This window comes from Maniola hyperantus, chromosome 15 (assembly GCF_902806685.2).
Source record: "Maniola hyperantus chromosome 15, iAphHyp1.2, whole genome shotgun sequence".
NCBI lineage: Eukaryota > Metazoa > Arthropoda > Insecta > Lepidoptera > Nymphalidae > Maniola > Maniola hyperantus.
Window position 1 is genome coordinate 4599552 of NC_048550.1, and position 23303 is coordinate 4622854.

At 36.5% G+C, this 23303-nt stretch overlaps 2 protein-coding genes across 3 annotated transcripts in view; one reads left to right on the top strand and one right to left on the bottom strand.

Annotated features, from left to right (window-relative positions):
- LOC117989138 (serine-rich adhesin for platelets-like) lies at positions 1-14302 on the top strand. Its single transcript, XM_034976445.2, has 7 exons — positions 1-350; positions 907-1144; positions 2190-2384; positions 2980-3045; positions 3613-3767; positions 4254-4368; positions 4759-14302. The coding sequence occupies exons 1-7, from the start codon at positions 271-273 to the stop codon at positions 8239-8241; spliced, it is 4332 nt and encodes a 1443-aa protein (XP_034832336.1). The 5' UTR covers positions 1-270; the 3' UTR covers positions 8242-14302.
- Positions 14300-23303, bottom strand: part of LOC117989140 (transmembrane protein 120 homolog) — a 16346-nt gene continuing 7342 nt past the window's right edge. Inside the window, exons 7-9 of one of the 2 annotated variants that reach the window (XM_034976448.2) lie at positions 22453-22542; positions 16466-16606; positions 14300-14526 (exon numbers count right to left, since the gene is read on the bottom strand). In XM_034976448.2, coding sequence (XP_034832339.1) covers positions 14482-14526; positions 16466-16606; positions 22453-22542 — 276 coding nt within the window. In that variant the 3' untranslated portion in view covers positions 14300-14481. The remainder of the gene's footprint in view (positions 14527-16465; positions 16607-22452; positions 22543-23303) is intronic. The other variant, XM_034976447.2, reaches the window with a different exon arrangement.

Genomic DNA, 23303 nt, shown 5'->3' on the forward strand with positions numbered 1-23303 from the left:
GTGTCAAAAATATGGCTTGGGAAATGGGAAATGGGATTTGTGACTTGTGTTTTGCTTTTCGTGAGAATGTATCTCTAATATGTAGTATTTTTAACTAAATAAGTTCTATTGCATGGAAACTTTTGTATTCTAGATTTTTAGAATGAAATAAAGTAAATAAAGAACCTTTAAGTTAAAAAACAGTCTTCCCTGTGTTGAATTCTAAGTGTGAATGTTAGACGCCAAGTATCCAATGGTTCTCGAAATTTAACAAATAACAGTATTTTCATAATGACAACAAAGCAGAAATTTGATTGTGTGTTTTGCCAAGAGACCTTCGATGATAAGGAGACGTTACAAATTCACTTCAGGTAAACTAAAAGTAACCTAAACGAACGCTTGTTACTAAATATACTTTGATATACTTATACAGAGATAATGCACGATTTTCAGCATTTTGCATTTTTTAAATTTTGTTTATTTGATTAGTTAGTTTGGACTGTAATCTCTCCTGGTAATGATACGGTCAAAGATGAAACTGGGCTAACCTGGAAGGTCTATGTCAGTTTCATTAAACCCTTACTTCCTTCGACGGTTCAAACCCCGCCTGTAGCACTATTTTGTCGTACCTACTCCTAGCACAAGCCTGACGCTTAGTTGGAGAGGAAAGGGAAATATTAGTCATTTAACATGGTTAATATTCTTTTTTTTTTAAATAAATAAAAATAGGTTCCTATCCTATGCTAGATTTACCAATAGGATGGTAACTATGCTGTACCACAAATTTTAATTCCCTTGAAAAAATCTGTATAATCAGAATTTGATACCTACACTTTTAAATGCATTTTGAAAAATTTGAATGTGCCTTTCTTAGTGATCATAAACATAATTGTACTTAATGTATGTATATGCTTTTTTTTTTGATAGAAAACATGGTGACCCAAAATTTGACTTGAGCATGAAGGTAGTCAAAAGTCGAACTCAAAATGAAAGTACCGGTGTATCAGCAGAGAAGATTAGTGATGAAATAGAAATGGTTGGCTGTGACGTGTGCGAGGAGGTGTTCCCTACAATATCAAAAGCTATAACTCACAAGCACAAGGCACATCCAAATCACGATGCTAAATATTTCTGCCCATTTTGTGGAAAGCTCTTTACTATGAAGGTAACAATTATTACTGACTTTTACCCTGCGATTACACCTGTAAGTTTTACTCGCTCAAGTAAAGCTACTTGTAAGCTACAATTAATTATGTAAGCACATAATTAATTGACAACTTTACCGTGTGAGAGAGTTTACATCAGTAAGTTAATTATGTAAGCTACTTACATGACTAAGACTTACAGGTGTATCTGCTGCCATATTAGAACTACTTGAGCCAAATTGGATAAAGAATGTTTACTAACAAAGTTGCACCTGCACGTGGTGCCCCCTGCGAATCAGCGGACGAGGATATGACGACCGAAGAATGGCGGGATAACCATTCCATATGGCTTGGCTTTAAATAACACAGACCAGAGACGGGCAGCAGCCTCACTGGTGCGAAATAGCCTACAGCCCTGCGCTGACCAACCCGCCTGCCCAGCGTGGTCAGTATGGGCATTACTTCTAATGAGCAGCGCCAATTTGGCGCGCTCTTGGAAAGGCCTATGTCCAGCAGTGGACGCCAACAGGCTGATGGATTGTATTGGATTGGAATAACCCTTAAGAATTCAATTTAAGATTGGCTTTTGGCTTAGTCGTAAGGTTCTTCATCTTCATCATTCTGGGCTGGTTTCTGCACTTAAACGTTTCCGTCTGTTGTGCTTCTGTAGTCGTAAGGTTGTGGCATTAGCCTATTAATTGGTTTTTGCTTCGCTCAGAAATTACAATCAAATAATAAGTACTCATTGTTGTGTAGATTCCAGTTTTTGTTAAATAGGAGTAGTAATCGGGTTTTAGTTTTTAGGGTTCTGTACCCAAAGGGTTCCCTATTACTACGCTTCTGCTGTCTGTTCATCGGTCTGTCAGCGGGCTGTATCTCGTGAACTGTAATAGGTAGAGAGTTGAAATTTTCACAGAATGTGTATTTCTATTGCAGCTATAACATCAAATGGTGAAAATTTCAAAATGGCCACCATGAAAATTAACAAGACTTGTAAGATAAGTCCAATGTGTGAGTCGAACTCGCACTTGATTGATTTTTTATTTAACTTTAACATGTTTTCAGCATCTACTCAATAAGCACATACAGTCAAATCATAATGCTGAAGAGGTATCAGTCTCAAGAGACTTCCACTGTGACACATGTGATGTCACATTCAATGTGGCGTCTGCCATGCTATACCATAACAAGTTCTTTCATCGGCAAGATACAGAAATACCTGCTATTGGAATATCGAAAAAAGTGAAGCTATTTAACCAGGTATAGGATTGTAAAACTGCTGGTCTATTATGGAAAATCTGCATCAATCATTGCTACAATCTCATCAATATGGTATTTGACAACTAGTTAAATCAGTGACTTTTTATCAAACGTCAAAACGCGCGCTTAGTATGCAAGATTCTATGAAATACTGGGATGTGACGTCACATCATAATGACGTGCTCTTTTAGTTTAATCGATAATTTAAAATGGTTATTACACTTAAAACTAATAAAGAACGCGGATTTTATGTATTTTGGAAGATCCTATATTGAATAGTCACGGAGAAATAATTTATTTTTGATATAGTCAAATACCCAATTGTTGTGATTTACATATTATTATGGGTATTTCTGCTACGACAATGCATTTTATCCAATAATACAAGATTGTCAGAAGTAATTTCGATCGTCACATTGTATTTTACTGTCATTGAGTTGCTGTCTGATTTTTAAGGCTTTTGATACTTAGTACACAAACAACTTTTACATTAACCTTACAGAATTTTTTGGCCTAGCACTAATGTTTAGTGGCTAATCTAAAATGCTTTAGCGTATTACCTAATACTTGCTAAAAATGTATTACTGTTTTTCAGGAAATGCTACAAATTTACTATTGTTCATTTTGTGGAGAAGAATTCAACAACAAAGTCAATTTGCATGTAAGTTGAATTAATTTTGTCTAAATTTTTTTTTAACGAGTGCAATTTCGGCACAATTTCTCAGCCACAGCACTGTCTCGGCCGAGTGACATTTTACTGTCTCGCTTCACTACTCGGTAGGTGTAATCTGCCCATTAAAGATTAAATATTTCAACTGTATCTCACTGCCTAGAGGCTGCATTTCCACTGCAGCAAAGATGTGTATTTCATCAATTTGATTATTATAATCTGACTAGCTTATTCCCGCAACTCCGTCCGCATGGACTATTTCAATCCTCTATTTTACCCCCTTAGGGGTTGAATTTTCAAAAATCCTTTCTTAGCGGATGTCTATGTCATAATAGCTATCTGCATGCCAAATTTCAGCCCGATCCATCTAGTAGTTTGAGTGCATTGATAGATCAGTCAGTCAGTCAGCTTATCCTTTTATAATTTCTACTGCAGTATTTAGTAGGTACCTCTCTGTGTGTTATCTAATACCAAAACAGCTATTTTAATTAGAGCTGACTTAGCATACACTATTTTTATTTTACCATACTTAACATATTCTTAACCGTTTTGTCGTAGAAACACATAGGTGATGATCACTGTGATGAAAATCATAGTCCGAGCGAAGTGTTAAGGTGTCCCCTATGTGAGGCAATATTCTACCATCTTGACGCATATGAGATACATCTTACATTCCATTCATCTGAAGACATTTACAGTGAGAAAAATGAACTGTGAGTATATTTTATGCTTTCTAACCTAGACCTCTTCTGACCTTATTTCTGGTCGATCATAAGTCATAACTATATTTAATCCTATCCTTGCATTAGAAAAATTTATTTATCTATTGTGTTCTTAATTCTCATTCTATATTATTCTGTTACCTGTGAGGCTCTGTGCAAACGGCCCATCGACCACAAGTAGTTCAATCTCGCCACAACGGTGCAACATGATTTTTAAAATGGATATAGTTTAAGACGTGAGGTGAGGAGTCTACGCATTATCTCGTGTTTTTTCATACAAATAAGACGAGTAAATGCGAAGACAAAATTTTCTCGTGGTGCGCATGTTAGGCGTGCTGGAGAGTGGCATAGTCAAGTCAACTTTTCAATTCAAAACAATCCCCGAAAATCAAACAGTTCCCAGATTTTTAAAATCTAAATCCACGCGGACAAAGTCGCAGGCCTCAGCTAGTAAAATATAAATGAATTACTTTGCAGAGTCAGCCACATCACCGAGTTTTCGCTTGAAACAGTTGCACCTATAATGGAAAATGTAGAAGAAGAAGATCTCGCGACACAGCCAGAGGAAGAGGATAACAATGCTGATGTAGTTGTGAGTATCTGTATACCTGTAACTCAATCTATAACATCGTTGCAATATCATCTGCCTATCGGGTTCCTATCGGATATAATATATTTTGGTGCTCAGGAACTCCACAATCTTGTTCCTGCCAGCATTCCACCACGGGGACAGCGAGAAATCGTAAGCGTTATCATCCTTATGTGGTCGACATACAGTCTACTCGAACGAATCATTTTTGCTGAACGTTTCCTAAACGAACTTAGTAAATAAATTTTGGATTTTGTAAATAAATGCGACTAGCTGAAGTTTTTCGGTTTATAGAAAGTCGAATAATACAATCATATGATGTTGGTTAAATAAGATAATTGTATGCATAAGAAATCACAGTATGATACATGTTTGCTTTTTATTTGGTTACAGAGTAACTTTCTTCAATTGGTAATGGGTGATCAGGGTGACAATGTTTCTATGGAAAAGGTAAAACATAAGAATAAGAAACACAAGAAACACAAAAAATCAAAAAAGGCTTCAATCACCCTTGATGAATTCTTGAATATGAATAAAGATGTCTTTGGAGACGGTCTCGGGGATGTGCAAGGCATAGAAGAAGTACCCACTCAGGTTGTATTGAAAAAAGTTAAAGGTAGAGCACAAAACAGGAATGAAGCTAAAATGGTCAATGCAGATTTAGCCAAGTTAAAAAAACAAGGAATTGTTATCAAAGCAAAATCAAAATTCAATAGTCCTGGAGCCAACCAGCACACCTCTAAAGCTAAACAACTGATCAGCGGCAATGTAAAAAATGTCCCGAATGTGTCACAAAAATCTCCTAATGACATAATATCTAAATTGTTAAATCAAGGCAATAGCCAGATAAAAATAGTTAAAAAATCTACTTCACAAAACGTCGCTAATGAACATGAAGGCTCAGAAACGGTCGTATCAGATGCTATTGCCAATTCCGGAGAACAAGATGATATTTCAGACGAGATTGAAAATAAAAAGGACACTGATGACAAATCAGATATTCCAGAAACACCATCTGTTAGTACAGTCAATGTGTATTCTAAAATATCTGATAGTACTAATGAAGTAAAAAACAATCCTGATAAAGAAATACCTAGGAGTCCTAATTTTAACGGAAAAGACACATCAGACAAGCTGTATGCATCGGAATCTAATAAAACAAGTGACTACGATGAAGAGAGCACTTCAATATTAGAGGAAAAAACAAACATATATGACGACAGATTTGCGAATTCTGGCCGAGAAAGTCTAGACTTGGGTTCGCCAGATGAAACAAAACCTAATATGTTAGAAAATAATCATTTTGGAAAGAAAGAAAATGATGACACTAACCTTAATAATGAAACTTGTGATAATAGTGACATGGAATGTGTAACAAATAATACTAATAAAACCATAAGTGTGTTAAAGCATTTGAGCCACCTCATCACAGTCAAACCATTAGCTAATCAGAATAAATCTAATATTAATGAAGAAATTAAATCGAAAGGTTACAAATCCGAAGCTCACGATGAGTATAGTTCATCAAAAAATATAAGTTCAGATCAAAAGATCCCTTTGAAGTCTCTTGGTCAAATAACTTTGAAAACAACAACACCGTCACTATCGGCTACATCACCTGTTGCACCTCCCGGCCCTGAGAGTACCGCGGAGTTTTCCGGTGATATGGAAAATAATGATAATTTGAAACTTGAGAAGAAAGACATAATTGAAATGAAAGAATTACGGGTACAATTAGTACCACTATCCAAATCTATATGTGATGCATATTTGTCAAAAAATAAATACACTGAAGAATCAAACGATTTCATTGCAAAGCAAAGCACAACAACGAAAGGAGATAACGAAAAACATGTTGAAAGTCCAAAAAAAGCATGTAATTTGGATATTTTAAAACGGCTTTCGAATGTTACAGCAAAACCCGTTAATGTTCCTAAAATTGTGAATCAGCAAGTTATTGTAAAACCGCATCAACCTTTTGTCCCTCAGTTCAGATCTCTACATTCAAAACAACTTAGCAAAGGCATCGACAAGGAAATAGAAGTATTTAATATTGATGATTCTGATGAAGAGACAGAGGGAAGTACTGTTAAAAGTGTCTCTGAAGCAAAACCGAGTGGTAGCGTTCCCACAGATGTTATAAGAAATCTGTCCCAGAATATTACAGTTAAATCTAGTGAAACTAAAACCATTCCAAATAAAAATATGAAAATTCAAACAAAAACAATGCGGGCAGATTCTTATAGTGAAAGTTACACACAAATCAAACAGTCGAAAGAAATTCAAAAAAGTATAAATTTACAAAATAAGTTAAAAACCTTAGGTCATATAACTGTTAAACCTAATAATTCTTCGCCTAAAGTGTTCGACCAAGATTTTGATGATTATGAAGATACCAGTGGTTCAGATAACGAAAATATAGGTAGAGTGAAAATTACAGAAGTAAATGATGATTATATGAGCGACAGTGACTTGAATGATGTCCAACCGAATGCTGTGGTCCAATCACCAAATGCATCCAATAGTGAAAACGAGGATAACCATGATGACTTAAATGATGATTTATCAGATTTTGAAAATCAAATAAAAATGAACACACTAAAGAAAAATGAAATACCTGTTTTGAAAAAACCCATGCCTAATTTCGATAATTTAAAAAATTTAAACAAAGCACTTACAATTAAATCGTTAAATACAAAGAATGCAGAACAAGTATCAAATCCTGTGTCAAATATAGAAGTATCCGAAGACACAAATAAGCCAACACATGAAATGGCTTTAAAGCTGTACAAACCAAACTTATCACAAAATGAACAGCCTGTAAGTAAAAACATACACCAGGCTAGTGGTTCTTCACATCAAACTGCATTAAATCAAAAAGTTAACTCTGCACCTAACCAAGTCAATACCCTTAAAACGGTCAATACCGTTAAAAGGTTCCAATCACAGACGGTCATTGAAGAAATCACAACAACTGTCACCAAAACTATAAGGACAGTCAATTCAGCTACAAATGAAGTAATGCAATCGACAAGTCAAATCAAACCTAAGCCTATAAATAGACCGCAGAAAATAATAAACAAACAGCCCGGCAGAGAATTGCAGGGCACAGCAGTCAGACACATTTCACCGAGTATCGGAACAAAGATAAGAAATGCCGTTCCGGTTGCGAGGGCGCCAAACGCAACCATCGTGAGGCCGTGTAATCAGCTCGTACCCGTTCGGCCGCCTGTGTTCAACCGGCCGAGATGTCCCATACCCGGCCCATCGGCGGTGAGAAAGGTCGTTCCGCCTAGATGTAGCCCCCAAAGACCTGCGATAGGAAAATTAAAAATTTCTCCACATGCGTTAAACCAGACAACTAAAAGACCTTCCGATGAAGGGTTTGGACATTTCGCTTGCTTTAAGAAGCCTAAGGATTCATTTATCGCCCCGCAAGACTTGCCAGACTGTAGCGACGACGAGTCGGCGATGCAGTACTCGTCGACTCAGAGCCACTCCGAGTTCTCGACCGTAACAAAAAAAGCCAAAGGAATGGTTACAGCTACGCAGACGAAGTCAGAAGTCAGTACCAGTTGTCAGCAACAAGTCAGGAAGGGTATGGGGGTAGCGACACAGATGAGATCTGAAGTTACTATGAGCTCTCACCAGCAGCTGAGCAAATTGAATAGTATGTCCGGACTTAAAGTGGTGAAAACAAGTTCCAAGCAAGCCACGCAAGTTGAAGAAAAGTGTGAACTTAGTCCAGGAAAAAGACACACTTTAGAAGCTATCGAAAAGTTACAAAGACAAGGACTGTTAGTGAAAAAGCCGCGAATAGAAGAAGATCAAGGCAATTCTTTCAGTGAAAGTGACAATGATTTTGGTGAAAAATGATTGTCACTTTCATTAAAAGAGTTGTCTTGATAGTTTTTGTATAAACTGAATTATTGCTTGCTAATTTTTGTACATTTTATTGACACGCTTGACTGTGAACTCACTTGTTGATAAGTGACGACGTATTCACAGATCAAAGCGCGTTAATTTGGATGGGCCTTTCCATTCTAATTAACGCTTCTTTTAGACTTAAATATATTTAATTCCTTTGATGGAAGGGCGTCAGAAAGACTTAAATTATATCAGCAATATATTATTTCCTATATAAATTCGAGTATTAGTATTTATAGTAATACTCATGCCGATAAATAAAAAGAACTGATGTGCACAGTACTTTTATACAGTCTTCGCCGGCGAAGACGAGGTAACAGATTTCTAATGTCACCCGGACGTGGACTTACCATGGTTTCGGGGGCGTACGGACTGTCAAGTCCAACCAATCCATTTATCTGAACGTCATCCTAAGCCGTGGTCCGAGCCTCACAGGAAGCGCCCTTAGATGTCGCCCCCTGATCTCACCAACTATTTCTTCGAGCCCTAGGGCTCACCTCCGCGGAGCTATATCCATTACACTCCTGCATACCCATGTCGTCCAGAAAACTTTACCTGACGCCAAAGCTGTATTATGTAGGTTGTAGTAACATGGTCAATAAAGTTTTAACACCATACCTTCAAAGAGTGATATTCTGTTGTATATAATTCATAATTGAACCCTTTTTTTATGTGTCTGAGCTGTAAACGATGTACAACCCGACATTTGAGATTCATTTCTTTATTGGTACTTATGGATTATATTAGGCGGATCATATCATCATGATCCGCCCAACGGCAAATGATATTTCGTCGCGTCGTCGGCGCGGCGTCATGATTTACGAAGGAACATTGTTATATATGCAAGGGCGGATCCAGGGGGGGGTCATGGGGGTCATGACCCCCCCCTGGGCTGCGTCCAGGACCTAGGTGGACCACTAATTAAAATTGTTAAACATAATGTTTTTTATATTTTTATATACCTAGATTTTATGTAAGTTCCTTCAATACTTAATCAATTGTATGATGGCAAAAACATTATGTTCTTGCGAACAAACGCATCCAAAATTTGAATTTTACCGCGTCACCGCTACGTTCTTCACGTTACTTACTGACATTCTTCAATGATTGAAGAACATCACACGGCACTTGCCCAGGGCCCACGATCGATTGGGGCCCAGTAGTCCCTGCCAGATCACCAAACTATAACAGACCAACCGATATTTTAATACCCAAAAACATATTTATTTCGATAAAATCAACGGTCAAAAAAGCCATCTCAAACAAAGGACCGTAGAGATTGTTAAATAGTCTTATATCCGATCTTTATTGTCTTTACTGATAACGCAAATGATAGAATATTTCATTCTTTTTCACACTTTTTAAAAATTCCCGACAGTAAAAACCTCTAAAAGTATAAAATAATATGTATTATATACCTATAATGTATTGGTCGGATTGGTCCTTTACGTTTATTATTTATAGTATAGTTTTTATTATCCAAGCGCTCCTTGCATCTGGGGACCCCTAAAGATAATAGAACTATTCTTTATACAACAGATGACTTTATAGTTTTAGTACAAAATTTCTGGCATTTATCTATATCGTAATACAATATTTCTGACATTTATCTTTTCTTTTTTTGTAAATAATGTCATAAATTGTGCGCTCGCTTCGCTCGCACGTTCTGTTCACTACGATTAAAATACATTATACATACAAATTACATCCCTTCCGAGATGCAAGCTATCACTGAGTAGTACCTACCTACCTACATTTGGCCGTGAAAAAGTACCTAACAAGATGATAGACAGACACAAAATTTCGCGCTCGCTTCGCTCGCGCTTTTGCTCTGTATTAATTGTTGCCCGCCCGCAACCTTGTCCGCATTGATTTAGGTTTTCAAAAAACCGTAGGAACTCTTTGATTTTCCGCATAAAAAGTGTATGCAGGTTTCTGGGATGAAAGCTTTCTCTGTGTAGTACCTGGTCAAAAAGATAGACCGCCAAATGGTAACAGATAAGTAGATAGACACGCTTTCGCATTTATAATATTAGTAGCTACCTTATGATTTTTTCGTAAATATATGAAAAATTTCGCGCTCGCTTCGCTCGCGCTTTTACTTTATATTGGTTGATGCCCGCAACTTCGTCCACATAGATTTACTTTTTTAAAATTTACGTGAGAACCCTTTAATTTTCCGGGATAAAAAGCCGTTTCCGAGTGTAAACTATCTCTGAATAGTACTACCAAATTTTGATTTAGAATATGGACTTTGAAAAGATAACAGATAGATAGAAACATTCGCATTTATAATACGTCTAGAACGTGATTTATCTGCTTTCTTTGCCTATTCAAAGAAAATAGTACCTACTCTGTCAAGATCATAGGGGCCCCGTTATTCTAATTTGTCCAGGGCCTCCAATAGGTTAAAGACGGCCCTGCGTGCGGGTGTGCGGGGCGTCCCCCCCCCTACCCCCGCTCGTACCCCGATTACCAACTCGACCTGTCGCAAGAGCTCGAGATGTTGTGACTTGACCACGACTATGTGACCCCCCCCCTGGCACCAAAGCTGGATCCGCCCTTGTATATATGTATCTCATCACTATTTTTCGCTCGCTTCGTCTCCCTCGCTATTTATGGCAAAAACCCAAACGTGTGAGCGAGACAGTATAAGAAAGCTGAAAGACAATACTGTCTCGCTCACTCACAAGAGCGAGTATACGAGAGAGAAAATACTTCGTTTGTTATTTTTGATGTGAAGTGTAAACTGAAATGACTAGGTAATTATATAGAGCAAGATCCCACTACCGCCAGACCTTCCTTATTTTCTGAGAAACAAATTGTGTGGGATAGAGTAGTGTTAACGTATACTACTAACGTACGCATATCTGCTAGCTTGTGCCGTGGGCCAATTTATAGGTATCAGCTACTGAAAATACCTATTTAATTTTTTTTAAAGTCTGCTGATTTTCATGTTTCAGAGAATATTGTTAATAATATGCAATACTGTCTTCGCCAGACACTTCCTGTCGACGGTAATTTCCGCCAGACGCTTTAAAGCTGGCAAAAAAAACTTATAGTCTGAGTCGTAACTTTTATACTATGATACTCAAGAAATATACATGAAAATCAGCACTCAGACATTAAGAAAAGTGAGTAATGTTTTTATGTGCCTTTAGCAACTGACATCTTTAAATTGGCTCGAGGTACAAGCTAGCAAATATGCGTATCTTAAAAGTACACACTAGCACTCATTGACTTATATATTACTTCGTAAGGACAGGGCCATTGAACAACCAAAATTACACCCATTCATTGGTCCTAAAATGTTAATTTAGCACCAATGCAATCTCAGTGACGTCTGGATTTCAAACGGGTCCTTCATTACTATCTAAGAGGTGGCGCTGATTTGTTTGGTTCCAAAACCGTGAAAAGTTTTGTTCGCTTGGGCATATCTTGTCATTTATATCGATGCTAGCACTACTCTATCCCACACATTTTGTTTCTCAGAAAATAAGGAACGTCTGGCGGCATGCGGTGGGATCTTGGACCAATAAATAGGTCAAACCTTATAATATTGTAGTTTGTTTATCTTTTTATTCGTATTTTTTCTTCATTCTTGTTAAAATATGACATAGCACGTAGGGTTAACATTTTTAGGTGGCATGTAAGTTTATTTTTACATACCTCTATTGTTTATTGACTGATACCTATTTATGTATTTTCATATTAAAACTGCCACGTATCATGCCCGTACTGAAAGTAGCAATTATTGTGCTTAGTAGACGAACTTCTGACATGCGTTTTACGTGTAAGCAGAGTGTAATTTTTTGATATAATTTTTTCACCAGTGATGTAAATATTGATAATAATAATTACATATTTATGTAATAAATAAAGCATTACCGTGCTCTTACATATTCGCCATCGCGGCCCGGCTCGTCACTCGGCGTAAAGGATGATTTATGCTAGAACGTGAGTCCAGGCCCGAGCCGTGCCATATCCGACGTGCGGACGATCACAGATTGCAGATTTTGTATGAAGAAACGTAACACGGATCTGGCTCGGACACGGCACAGTCTGATGTGATCTTATACAAATTCCCAATCTGGTGCCTCGGACGCGGCATGGCTCGGGCCCGGCACGGTTTAGCATAAGGGTCCGTTCACACAGACCGGCTCGGACCGGAGAGCAGATTTTGATAGCGATTAAAATAGAGTGTTGGATAGTTGAAATAAGGTTTATTTTTACATATCACCTCTTTTGTTATTGAGAATGCCGGAGGGCAAATCTACGCGGTTAGTGTGAAAAAATAAAAGGAGCCGACCTAGGCTACGTATGATTTCTGATGACGCGCTCTTCCGCTCTCGCGCAGCCGAACAGCTCCGTTTGCGTACTCTTTCAGTACAGTGCTCTTCCAGCCGGTCTATGTGAAACAAAGCTTGGTCGCTCCGGCCAGTTTCAACCGTACGCGCGCCGGAGGTCTGTGTAAAGTAGAGCACCGTCCGATTCTGTCCGAGCCGGTCTGTGTGAACGGACACTTAATTATCCCTCGAGTCGAGCGTCTATGACGTCAGTGGCGCCGCGTTGAGTGTCTATGACGCAGCGACAGGTACGCGACGCGACGCACAGACACCTTGCGTCGGTGTCGCTGCGCTCGAATGACGTTCCCTACATCTACATAATATATTAATCTGAAGCTCTGTCACTGATGGCCCAGACGCTCGGCTCGAAAGTACACCTAAGTCACCGTCCACGGACATATCACGCATTATCTCACCACTGCGCGATTGCGAGACGAGCCTGAAAACGAATGTGTGAAGAGATAGCTCACCACTACTACGTCCTCTCATGCGAATGTATAAGTGCACCTTTAGGGTTGAGTATGGACTGAAACTCGACTAGTTTAAAATACACGTGTCGTTATGTACAGGGGCACTTGGCGTATTCGTTGTCGGACAAAGTAGAATATACGCCAACTCATACCTTTAATTTAGGCCTAAGGCATCGGCCCAATTAGTACTGCCTTGGCCCAATGCATTTAGCTTAAGATTAGCGCCGATTCTGTTGTCTTTCTCTAAACTAAATTGAGAGTATCTGCATATTTTTCTTTTTATTATTGCTTGACATGAATTTTTTATTTAAAGACTCTAAATTTTAGTGCACGCTACAAATTTAAACAATAGGATCGCGACTGGCAGCTAAAGTCACGTTTGACGGCTCTAAATTAAATTTAAAATTGTCAAACTGTGTCTGTCCTTTTCATATCATATTAGTAAAAAGAGGATGTGAATACTCTAAAATGTAGGTGTGCTCAGAATCAGTACCATTGTCTCTGAATGACACTTAAAACTAGTCTAACACTTTAAATAATAATTTAGTTTCTAAAAAATTCTATTTTTATGGCTAGACGCACCGCCGATTTTTGAATTTTTTTTTGACCAATGTGTACTGGGATTTTCGGCGTATTTTGTCTGTTCACGCGAATAGTGCATACTCGAGGTACTAAAATCTTCAAAACATTGATCTTTAATTTAAATGTAAATTTGTGCTCAATATACTTATAGTACGTGACAGGCCGTGATGGCAATCGGGGTGGGAAAGCCCCACACTGCGGGTGCACAGTCCGCGCGCTAACCCTGTTCGGCATAGCGCGGGTGACGTGCGGGGCGTTCCCCCGCCTCATACCCTGATTGCCATCTCGACCTATCGCGTACTTATACCTAAGCTACGCTAGTAAAGACAGTCCAAAAACAACCTTGATGATTTACTAGAATATTATTTTGTGCTTCAAAGATTTCATAATGTAAAACAGAATTTTTATAGTGCAAAAGTGATTATATAATGTATATACTTAGTGTGTTTGTAATGTAGTAAATACATAATAATATTACATAATATGTAATACAAACGTGGAAGTAAATATTGAGTTGTTACAATTTAGTACGATTGTTCCTAAGTTATTCATCTTTCTTTTAATAATGTAAATAAACAGTTTATTAAATGGCTGATAAGAAAAATAATAGAAGTTGTTATTATTTTTAATGTCATTAACCAAATATATTTACATCGTAAAACATTACAATTAACATAGTCCATAGATAGTCCAAATGTTATACGAAAATATAAAGAGTTCTATAGTAGTGATTAATCAGAAAAAGATTAATATCTCATCAGAATAGTATCATGCTCTAACTACCACCATCCTTACGAAGTCTTTGTTTCCACTTTATTCTGCCTCCATTTTTGATCCTGTAATTATTAAAATATCTCAGAGGTTGATTTAAACACGAATAATTACTATGTGTATGTAGAAATAATCGACAAACCGACAAAATTTATAAGCATGATGAAGTTAAAAATGCAGTTGGCATATTTGATGTTATAATATGGAGATGTCCGATGTGTCATTGAATGGACATCCACAGCTGGACGTAGACCTCTTCGTAGGGATTTCTATACTCTACGATCTTTTGCCATTAGTGTCCAGTGGCTTGTTGCGATTCGAAAGTGGAACGTCACTACCCATATTATTATAAATGCGGAAGTGTGTCTGTTTGTTGGTTTACGTTCGTCCTTCAATCACGTCGCAACGGATCGAATGTTTTTTTTGCATGGCTATAGTAAAAGTCTAAAAGACTTGGAGAGTGACATTGGCTACTTTTTGTCCCGGAAAATCAGAGTTCCCACGGGATATTACAAGACTAAATCCACGCGGACGAAATCGCGGGCATCAGCTAGTGTTCCATAACAATAAGTTTTGTAGATAATGACAGTAGAATGTACATTCACAAGGAGTATGAAGAATGAAAACACTTACCTTTCCTATAAAATTCTATCCATGCAACTAATAAAGGTAACTATGACAAGTGATTGGTGAAACTATAAGGGGAGACAGAGTTAAAACGAGACAGAGCTATATCTCTCACATAAATCCGACTCGTTTTAAATCAGTCTTAAGTCAAAGCGCGCTCTATAGATCTCAGCCTCAGACTTCTATAAAAAAAGCTAGACAACATACGACTCTTTTGTGTGAAAAGTTACTACTCTATAAACTCTATTTCTGCTAGCTCGCATGTATGTTTCTTTTTTTATGTAGGTGATTGCATTGACGATTGACCCATTACTAACATAAGTAACGGGCCTAACATAAACCCAGCAGTAGAGTTCAAAAATAGGCTTTATATTATTAAAGTAGAACAGCTATTTTCTGAACTCTCAAGCAACTTGTATAAACAGAAGCTTACATGTAGTAAACTAACACTTTAAAGCTCAAGTACAACACAAAAAATATAAGAAGCACCTACTTTTCCCACGCCTACACTATTGTGTTTTGGCTTTTCAATATTTCAGTCTATAAATAATAATTTGTGTTCACAAGTATCAATTTAATAATTTATTATCCTAGTATGAATTCAAGACACTGATCGCTGTCCACAAAAACACATAGGTAAGTTACTAGTCTTGAAAATTTGTTCTATTTCATTTTCTAGATCCTCGCAAAATATATATCATTATTCCCTTATCAAATATATACGTAATAGATATAAAATAAAACTGCCTTTCCACCCGGGATGTGTCATGTGTTAGCAGAGCTCAGCCTCATCTTATGGTCCAAGATCGGAATTCCGCCAGACATTACTTATTTTCTTGGAAACAAAATGTGTGGGAGTAGTGCCGACGGCTAATTTTAAGATATTTGTTGCTAAAGGTACCTACACAAAAACATTACTCACTTATCTTAAAATCGGAGTGCTGATTTTTATGTAATTTTCCCCGACTATCATGATCCAAAATTCACGACTCACTATAAATAAGTAAATAATATATTATTTTTTTGCGAGCTTCTGGTGGAAATTACCGCTGACGGAGAGTGTCCAGCTGTATTGAATATTAACTATTATTAACAAACATACAGATAAAAATCAGCACTCATACTTTAAATAATGTTTTAGCTAAAGTTACATTTAGCAAATATGCGCACGTTTATAGTACGCACTAGCATTACTCTATCCCACGCGTTTTGTTTCATAGAAAATAAGTAAGGTCTGGCGAGCCTGGGATCTTACTTTATTTGCTCTGGTGGTAAAGCAATGAGTTATGCAATTAATAGGGTTTCGCATAAATGCCACGCTACATATTTCCGCACATCCCTGGTGGAAATGAAGCCATAATGCAGCGGACAACGTACCAAGACGGTGAGGCGATGCGCAATCGCACGTAATTTGTAGATCAGTTTCCGTTCGCCCTGCATTTTCTTGCGCAACGTTCGGAGTATCGTGTACATGTTGCAGGAGTGCAAAATAAGAAACAAAACCGCCAGGTACGAAACCTGTCAAACAGCGCAAATATAAAAAACAAAATATTAAAAAAACAAAAACAAACAACATCGAGCAACTGAAAAAACATATTTTATTATTCAGCAAAATATAAATACCAAAGTTTACAGCACGCAAAATTATACAAAACAATAATATTAATAATTGTGGTACCTACACCATACAACGTTAAGTACAACCTAATAAAACAGATCTTGGGAAATAATGTAGCTAAAAATCAAGTGTAATAAATTAATTATGACTAGCTGTTAAAGTGATAATTATGTTGTAATAGGTAGGTACATATTTTAACATTGTAATAATAATTGTTTTAGTTTGAGATGCTTAGTTTTAACTATCTATTTATTATAACTAGTAGTTCGCCCCGAACTAGACTTCGCGTGAAAACATGTTACATAACATAATAATTATTTTAGTTTGAGATTCTTAGTTTTAACTATCTATTCATTATAACTAGTAGTTCGCCCCGAACTTAAGACTTTGCGTGAAACATGTTACATAACATAATAATTATGTTATATAACATGTTTGCATGTAACTTTTAAGCGTATTTGTTTCTATGTGCCTTGACAGATAGGACAAAGTGCTTTACCCAACCCAAGTATACTCGGAGTAGCAGTTCACTACACGTTGCTTGTAAACTAAAAGATATACTTTATACATGTACATAAACATTTATATCTTTTCAGAACACCTAAATGTACGATGCCTATGTATTAAATATACGAAAAGTACAATAATTATAATTTGTAAACTATTTGATGCATATGTTTGCTTATTTTAGGTAAAACTAACTATGCTAAGTCGGGGCGTTACAGCTAGTTATTAATAAAATAAACCCGGCCAAGTGCGAGTCAGACTCGCGCACCGAAATTTTCGACATTTTGCATAATAACTCAAAAACTATTATGCAAAAAAAACTGTTTTAGAATATACAGGTAAAGTCCTTTCATATGATACCCAACTTGATATAGTAATCTTACTTTGAAAGGTGAAAATACTAAATTTGTTCATGTACACATTTTAATTTTTTTTTGGTGATGTAATCACAAATTCACGGTTTTCGGATCTATTCCTTTACTTGTGCTACAAGACCTACCTACCTACCTATCTATCAAATTTCATGTTTCTAGGTCGATGGAAAGTACCCTATAGGTTTTCTTGACAAACAGATAATTAGACATACAGACAACGAAGCGATTCTATAAGGGTTCCTTTTTTCCTTTTGAGGTACGGAACCCTAAAAATTTATGAAAGAATAAGTGTCACTATCAGTTGCATAAATGCTATGACTGCGATGTCTCATTCTTTATCAACAAGCTATAAAATTGGACCCTGCTTTAAAATCACCTGTGTCCATCATAACACAGTTATAATATAAAGTTGATGGTATTCAAATTAACCGTTCTGAGCAGATTTTTGAAAAATATTCATTTGATTTTACTTGGGAGTGTAGAATAACATGTTATATAACACGTTTGCATCATGTAACATTGCTAACACATTATGTCTACAAGAAAGAAATAATAAATTACAAAGTAAATTATTAAATAAAATTAAAGCACGTTTAGATAATGGAACTCGTGTCCGCATTACTAAAGAAAATGTATAAAACCATGAAACATGCTATATATTTACAGTTACAGATGTTCAGATCAATATTACTATAAATTATAATGTTATATCGCAAATATTTTAATGTCAACTTTTACATTTAATTATTAATAGGTACATGATTGCGGGGTAAATATAAATTATAGTTAACAATTTTAAATTCGATGTTAATTTGGACTAGTTGTCGTTATAAAAAAATATATTTTGTAACATAGCTTATATATTAATTGTAGTCCCAAGTTAAATTACATATTTAAAACATGATAAATTATAGTTGTCTATAAATGCAAACGTATGGAAGCTTTACAATGTAAAGTTACCATAATATTTAAGTGTATATGTCAAGCGAAAGAACGCCAACTTTTTGGCAAAAAGCAATACATTCTATTAGACGAGAGTGCGCTGTTAGGTCACATACTTATTATTTACTTTTATACTATACATATATGCTCTTTTGTCTCACATCAAGTCAAGAGTTACAAAAGCCATAGACTTGACGTGATACTCGAAATACGAAACTGTTGCGCAGAGAAAAGTTGCCCGTGAGTACCCAGTCTCGTATTACGTACTTAGTTATAAAAGAATTGTTGCGTAACGTTCTGATTTTAGAATTTTTTCTCTGGATAGTTCTTTGGATAGTTCGATAATTTGATTTAGTACTTACATGCTCTCACTAATAAAAATACACACACTACTTATACACATTTCTTTCATACATTTGACGCGTATTAAAGCCATATAACACATCAGCCTTCAATTTTAAACGTGTTATGTTCGTACCTAAGCAATAAGTAAATTTTTATTAGTAAGGACCTATAGTCCGCGACAGGTCGAGATAGCAATCGGGGCATGAGGCGGGAGGACGCCCCCCAGACCCACACATCACCCGCGCCCGCCCGCACCGGGCTAGCACGGGGGCTGTGCGGGGCATTCCCATCCCAATTGCCATCTCAACCTGTCGCGTACTATAGTTAGGTGATTGAATTTTTGTGTTCGAATTTCTTTTAGCATCTATGAATTTTTAAAAATGGATCTAATCCGGCTGTACCTACACAAATAACCATGTCTAAATTGACAGGTCGAAATCAGTTTTAGCCGACTTCCAAAAAGGAGGTGGTTCTCAATTCGGCTCGCTTTTTTTTATGTATGTAGGTACACCGATTATTTCGAGGTTTCTGGACCGATTTGCAATTTTTTTTTTAATTAACAGAAAATGTTTGTGGTGGTCCCATAGTTTTTTTTTCTGTCAAAAAGATGCCATTATTTACAGATTTATAGACCCGCCCATTTAATTTTGAATTTGTGTACGAGTGAATTAACTTTAAAATCTATTCATTAGGCCTAGTGTCCACTGGCAATACAACTTGTGGAAGTTACAATCCAACGGAAAAAAATTACTAGAAAAGACTTGCTATGAAACAGTGCAAGTGACTTGTTAGAGCTGACTTCTGTTAATTTTATTGCAGTGGACACTTGGTTTTAAGTCGTATTCCGATGGACGCGTGCGTCTTTTTAGTGTTCTAATTAGTAGTATATTTAAGTAAATCAAGTTACAATTTTTTATCAAAACTAGTTATAAAAAACTTAATAGAAAAATAAGTCAGAGTAAACATTGAAAATAACCAGCTATTTTCACTATAGTAAATAGTTGTTATAACAAACTATATAAATAATACATTATTCAAATTCACTAATAGATACTTATAACTGAAAACTTGCGTATTAGCTATATTATATAGTTGTAGAAAATAAAAAGTGCGTCTAGTTCCTTAAAGTAAATATACAGAAATAAGAAAATTCACAACACACATAAGAGATTCTTTAAGATTCTTTGTGATACTATGGTAAAAGACTTAGGATAGTGACCCACTTGACATACATTTTGTTTGTGTTGAAGTTTATAAATTTAGAAAATATTTGTATGTTAAAATTAATAAGAGTGTCAAGTAAGCTACTTCCCTTTGAAAATACTAAAACTAGGTTTACACTCATACATTAATACCCGAAAAACTCTTAAACAGCAAAATTTAAAGCCTTATTACAGTACAGTAAATTCTAAAAACTACAGATCATGCGGAATTAAATCTAGATGCATAGAAACTTTTGGTGTGCAGTGTAAACCTAGATTATACTAAGTAAGTAGTTACCCACTGGCATCGTTTACCAATCTACAATAACTTAAAATGCCTATTCTGTTATACATAAATCTCTACGCCAAACTAAATTAGTAGGTCTAAATAATATAGCGTCGTCCTTTTCGGCAGGGAACATTGCGAAAAAGATAACACTAGTTTGAGACTGAGATCTATTAGAACGTACTTTGACTATGCTTAGACTTAGACACAGTTAGAACGAGACAGCTTTATGTCTCTCGTGTAAATCTATCTCGTTTTACCTCAACTAAAGTCTGGGCCTAGTCAAAGTACGCTCTTAAACCCAGCCTTAGAGTTGTTAATTTCGTTGGTAGGGATTTGTGTACTACCGAATTAGCACCAATTTTGCTAATACAACCGAAAAACTACAAAATGCATTCTTTACTAGGATTGCACACTTAATTCATTTACTTTATATAAATATATTACCTACGTATATTTTGGAACTAAGATCTTAAACATCCGAATATCTAATTCGAGAACCAGTACGACGTTAAACTACTAAAATATAAATATTATATAAAACAGCTACATGTAAAAGAAATAACACAGGGCTACATCCCCCATACAAATCCATATCATTTTTTTATTCCATGGAGTGGAATGGAATTTATCAAGGTGTACCTAGAACATGTAACATGTTATAAAACTTTGTTATATAACACATCCACAGTACTTGACGTTGTCATATAACATGTCTCCAAACTACTGAAAAAGTTATAAAACCATAATAGATTAATAGTCTGGACGCTCGATAAGTAATTACTTAATGGGAAAAATAACAGAATATTTTTAATTAGAAAAATTTGCCAGTCGAAAGCAATTTTTTAGACATAATTATTTAAAAAATAAATTACACCTTTTAATTTGATCAACCTTAAATTAAAAAAAAAACACCAATCTACTCCATGGAATCATAAAGCTAGTATTTACAAGCATTTTCGCCAAGGTGAAACAGTAGTATGTTAGTTTTGACTTGCTTAAATAGTTTGCTTGAATGGCAATAATAACATTATTGCCATTCTGCCCAAACCCTACGATATGAAACAACTGCCCAATGACCTTTATTCCCTACGCCTACGCCTTTTATTCACGCCCTACTCACTAGAAGAGTCATTTCGGACAAAAAAAAATACGGGCCGCAATTCCCTTTTGATTATAACTCGATAGCTACTTACTACTACAGCTTCATAGAAAAGGATTTTTGTTCGGAAAGAAAAGCAATATACTGAGACGCAGGCGACGCAGTTCATAGGAGTGCAGGGCAGAGCAGATTTTGTAATGCATAAATGCGTACGCTACGGCGAAGGCACGTGCGACGCAGACATGATGTGTCTGTGTTGCTCTGCGTCGTGCGCAACGCGTGTACGTCAACAGGTATTTTTTTACTAATTAGTAATTATTTCAAAATTTTGCTGCAATGACAGAATTAAATATTTCGTTTTGAACCTTGTTTGTATAACGCTAATCATCCATTCTAGTCAAAAAAGACTTAAATGGAATTAAATAGAGTCTGGCTAACAAAATATGAGACTGGAAAAGCGCGGCAAATTTAAAATAATATCAGTATGGCAGCCCCAAAAATAGTATGACAGACCAGGAGTAACCCAATTTGATACTTTAAAATTACTTACTTTTGTTTCTGTTCTATCAACATAGGTTATTCCAGGTATGTCATACTAACTTTAGAGCTGCCATACGGATATTTTTTTTAAATTTGCCGCGCTTTTCTAGTCTCTTCTTTCGTTAGCCAGACTAGAACGACTGTCTATTACTTTATACTTAGCTGCATCGCAGTATACGCTCGGGGCCTGTCTGCCTCAACTGCCCTGCCCTGCAAAATAAGTGCTGTGCTAACGCCACCTGCGTCTCAGCATACGCTTAGACTAAGGGTTGGGCCGTAAGAACATCGCGCTTTCTCTTCCGCACGTCCGCACCGGGTCAAGTCAGAGCGGATCAGTTACCCGTCCTACTACAATTAGTCTACTAGATCACCTTAGCGATATATTTGCAACACCGTTTCGTGCGTATACGTGCGTTTGTAGTGTTTACAGCGATCCTCAGCTGACTACCTGTTCGTTGAGCTTCTGTGGGATCACTATGAGAGTCGTCGCCGTGTTTCCGATGCCGATTAGCAGGAACGAAAAACTTAACGCTGCCACCTGTTTCATTTGGTAATAGAAATACGTAAAAATGCTGCCTAGCATGACCGCCAAAATAACTCATACAGTAACTTTGATTTAATCCGCAATATTAGGTTTTGGTAATGATTATACTAACCCTACTGACGTTAAATCTTAGTCTAAAAATATTTAGGGGACACAATCAGAATAAAGAAACCTTAGGCAGGTGTTTTTTAAACATTATATCCAAACTAAGACCCGAAATTCATACTTATACTTTAAGACCGTTCTTTGCATCGGTGATTATAAAGCCGCGTTCACATTAATAAACAATTGCTTTGAGCATCGGTCATCAAAACTGAGTGATAGCCATCGAGCTTCTTTGCCATTTATTTTAATCCATTGAAGGTTCTCTACGAAAAATCAATAGTGAAACAGAAATGTAGAACCAACCAATGTCAAATAAGCTCGGTGACTATCGTTCAGTGTTAATTACTCAGTTAGCGAATCGGCGAAAAGATTGTTTCAAAGCGCAAAAAGACATTTTTGCATGTAAAAAGATCTGGATTGCTGCAAAAATATTAACACCGAATGTCGCAAATCGATACAATTTTTTATTAGTTTGGACACGGCCTTATACTTGTATAGTTGTTGCAATTGACGAGCGCGCGTGAACTTTACTTGTGGTTACATCGTGTATGCATATTGCTTAAGTGTGCGTGTCTGTCGGACCAATCAGACGAGAGCAAGCGCTCGCAAACGCACACATTTACATCCTATACAACTTAAACACAAGCTTG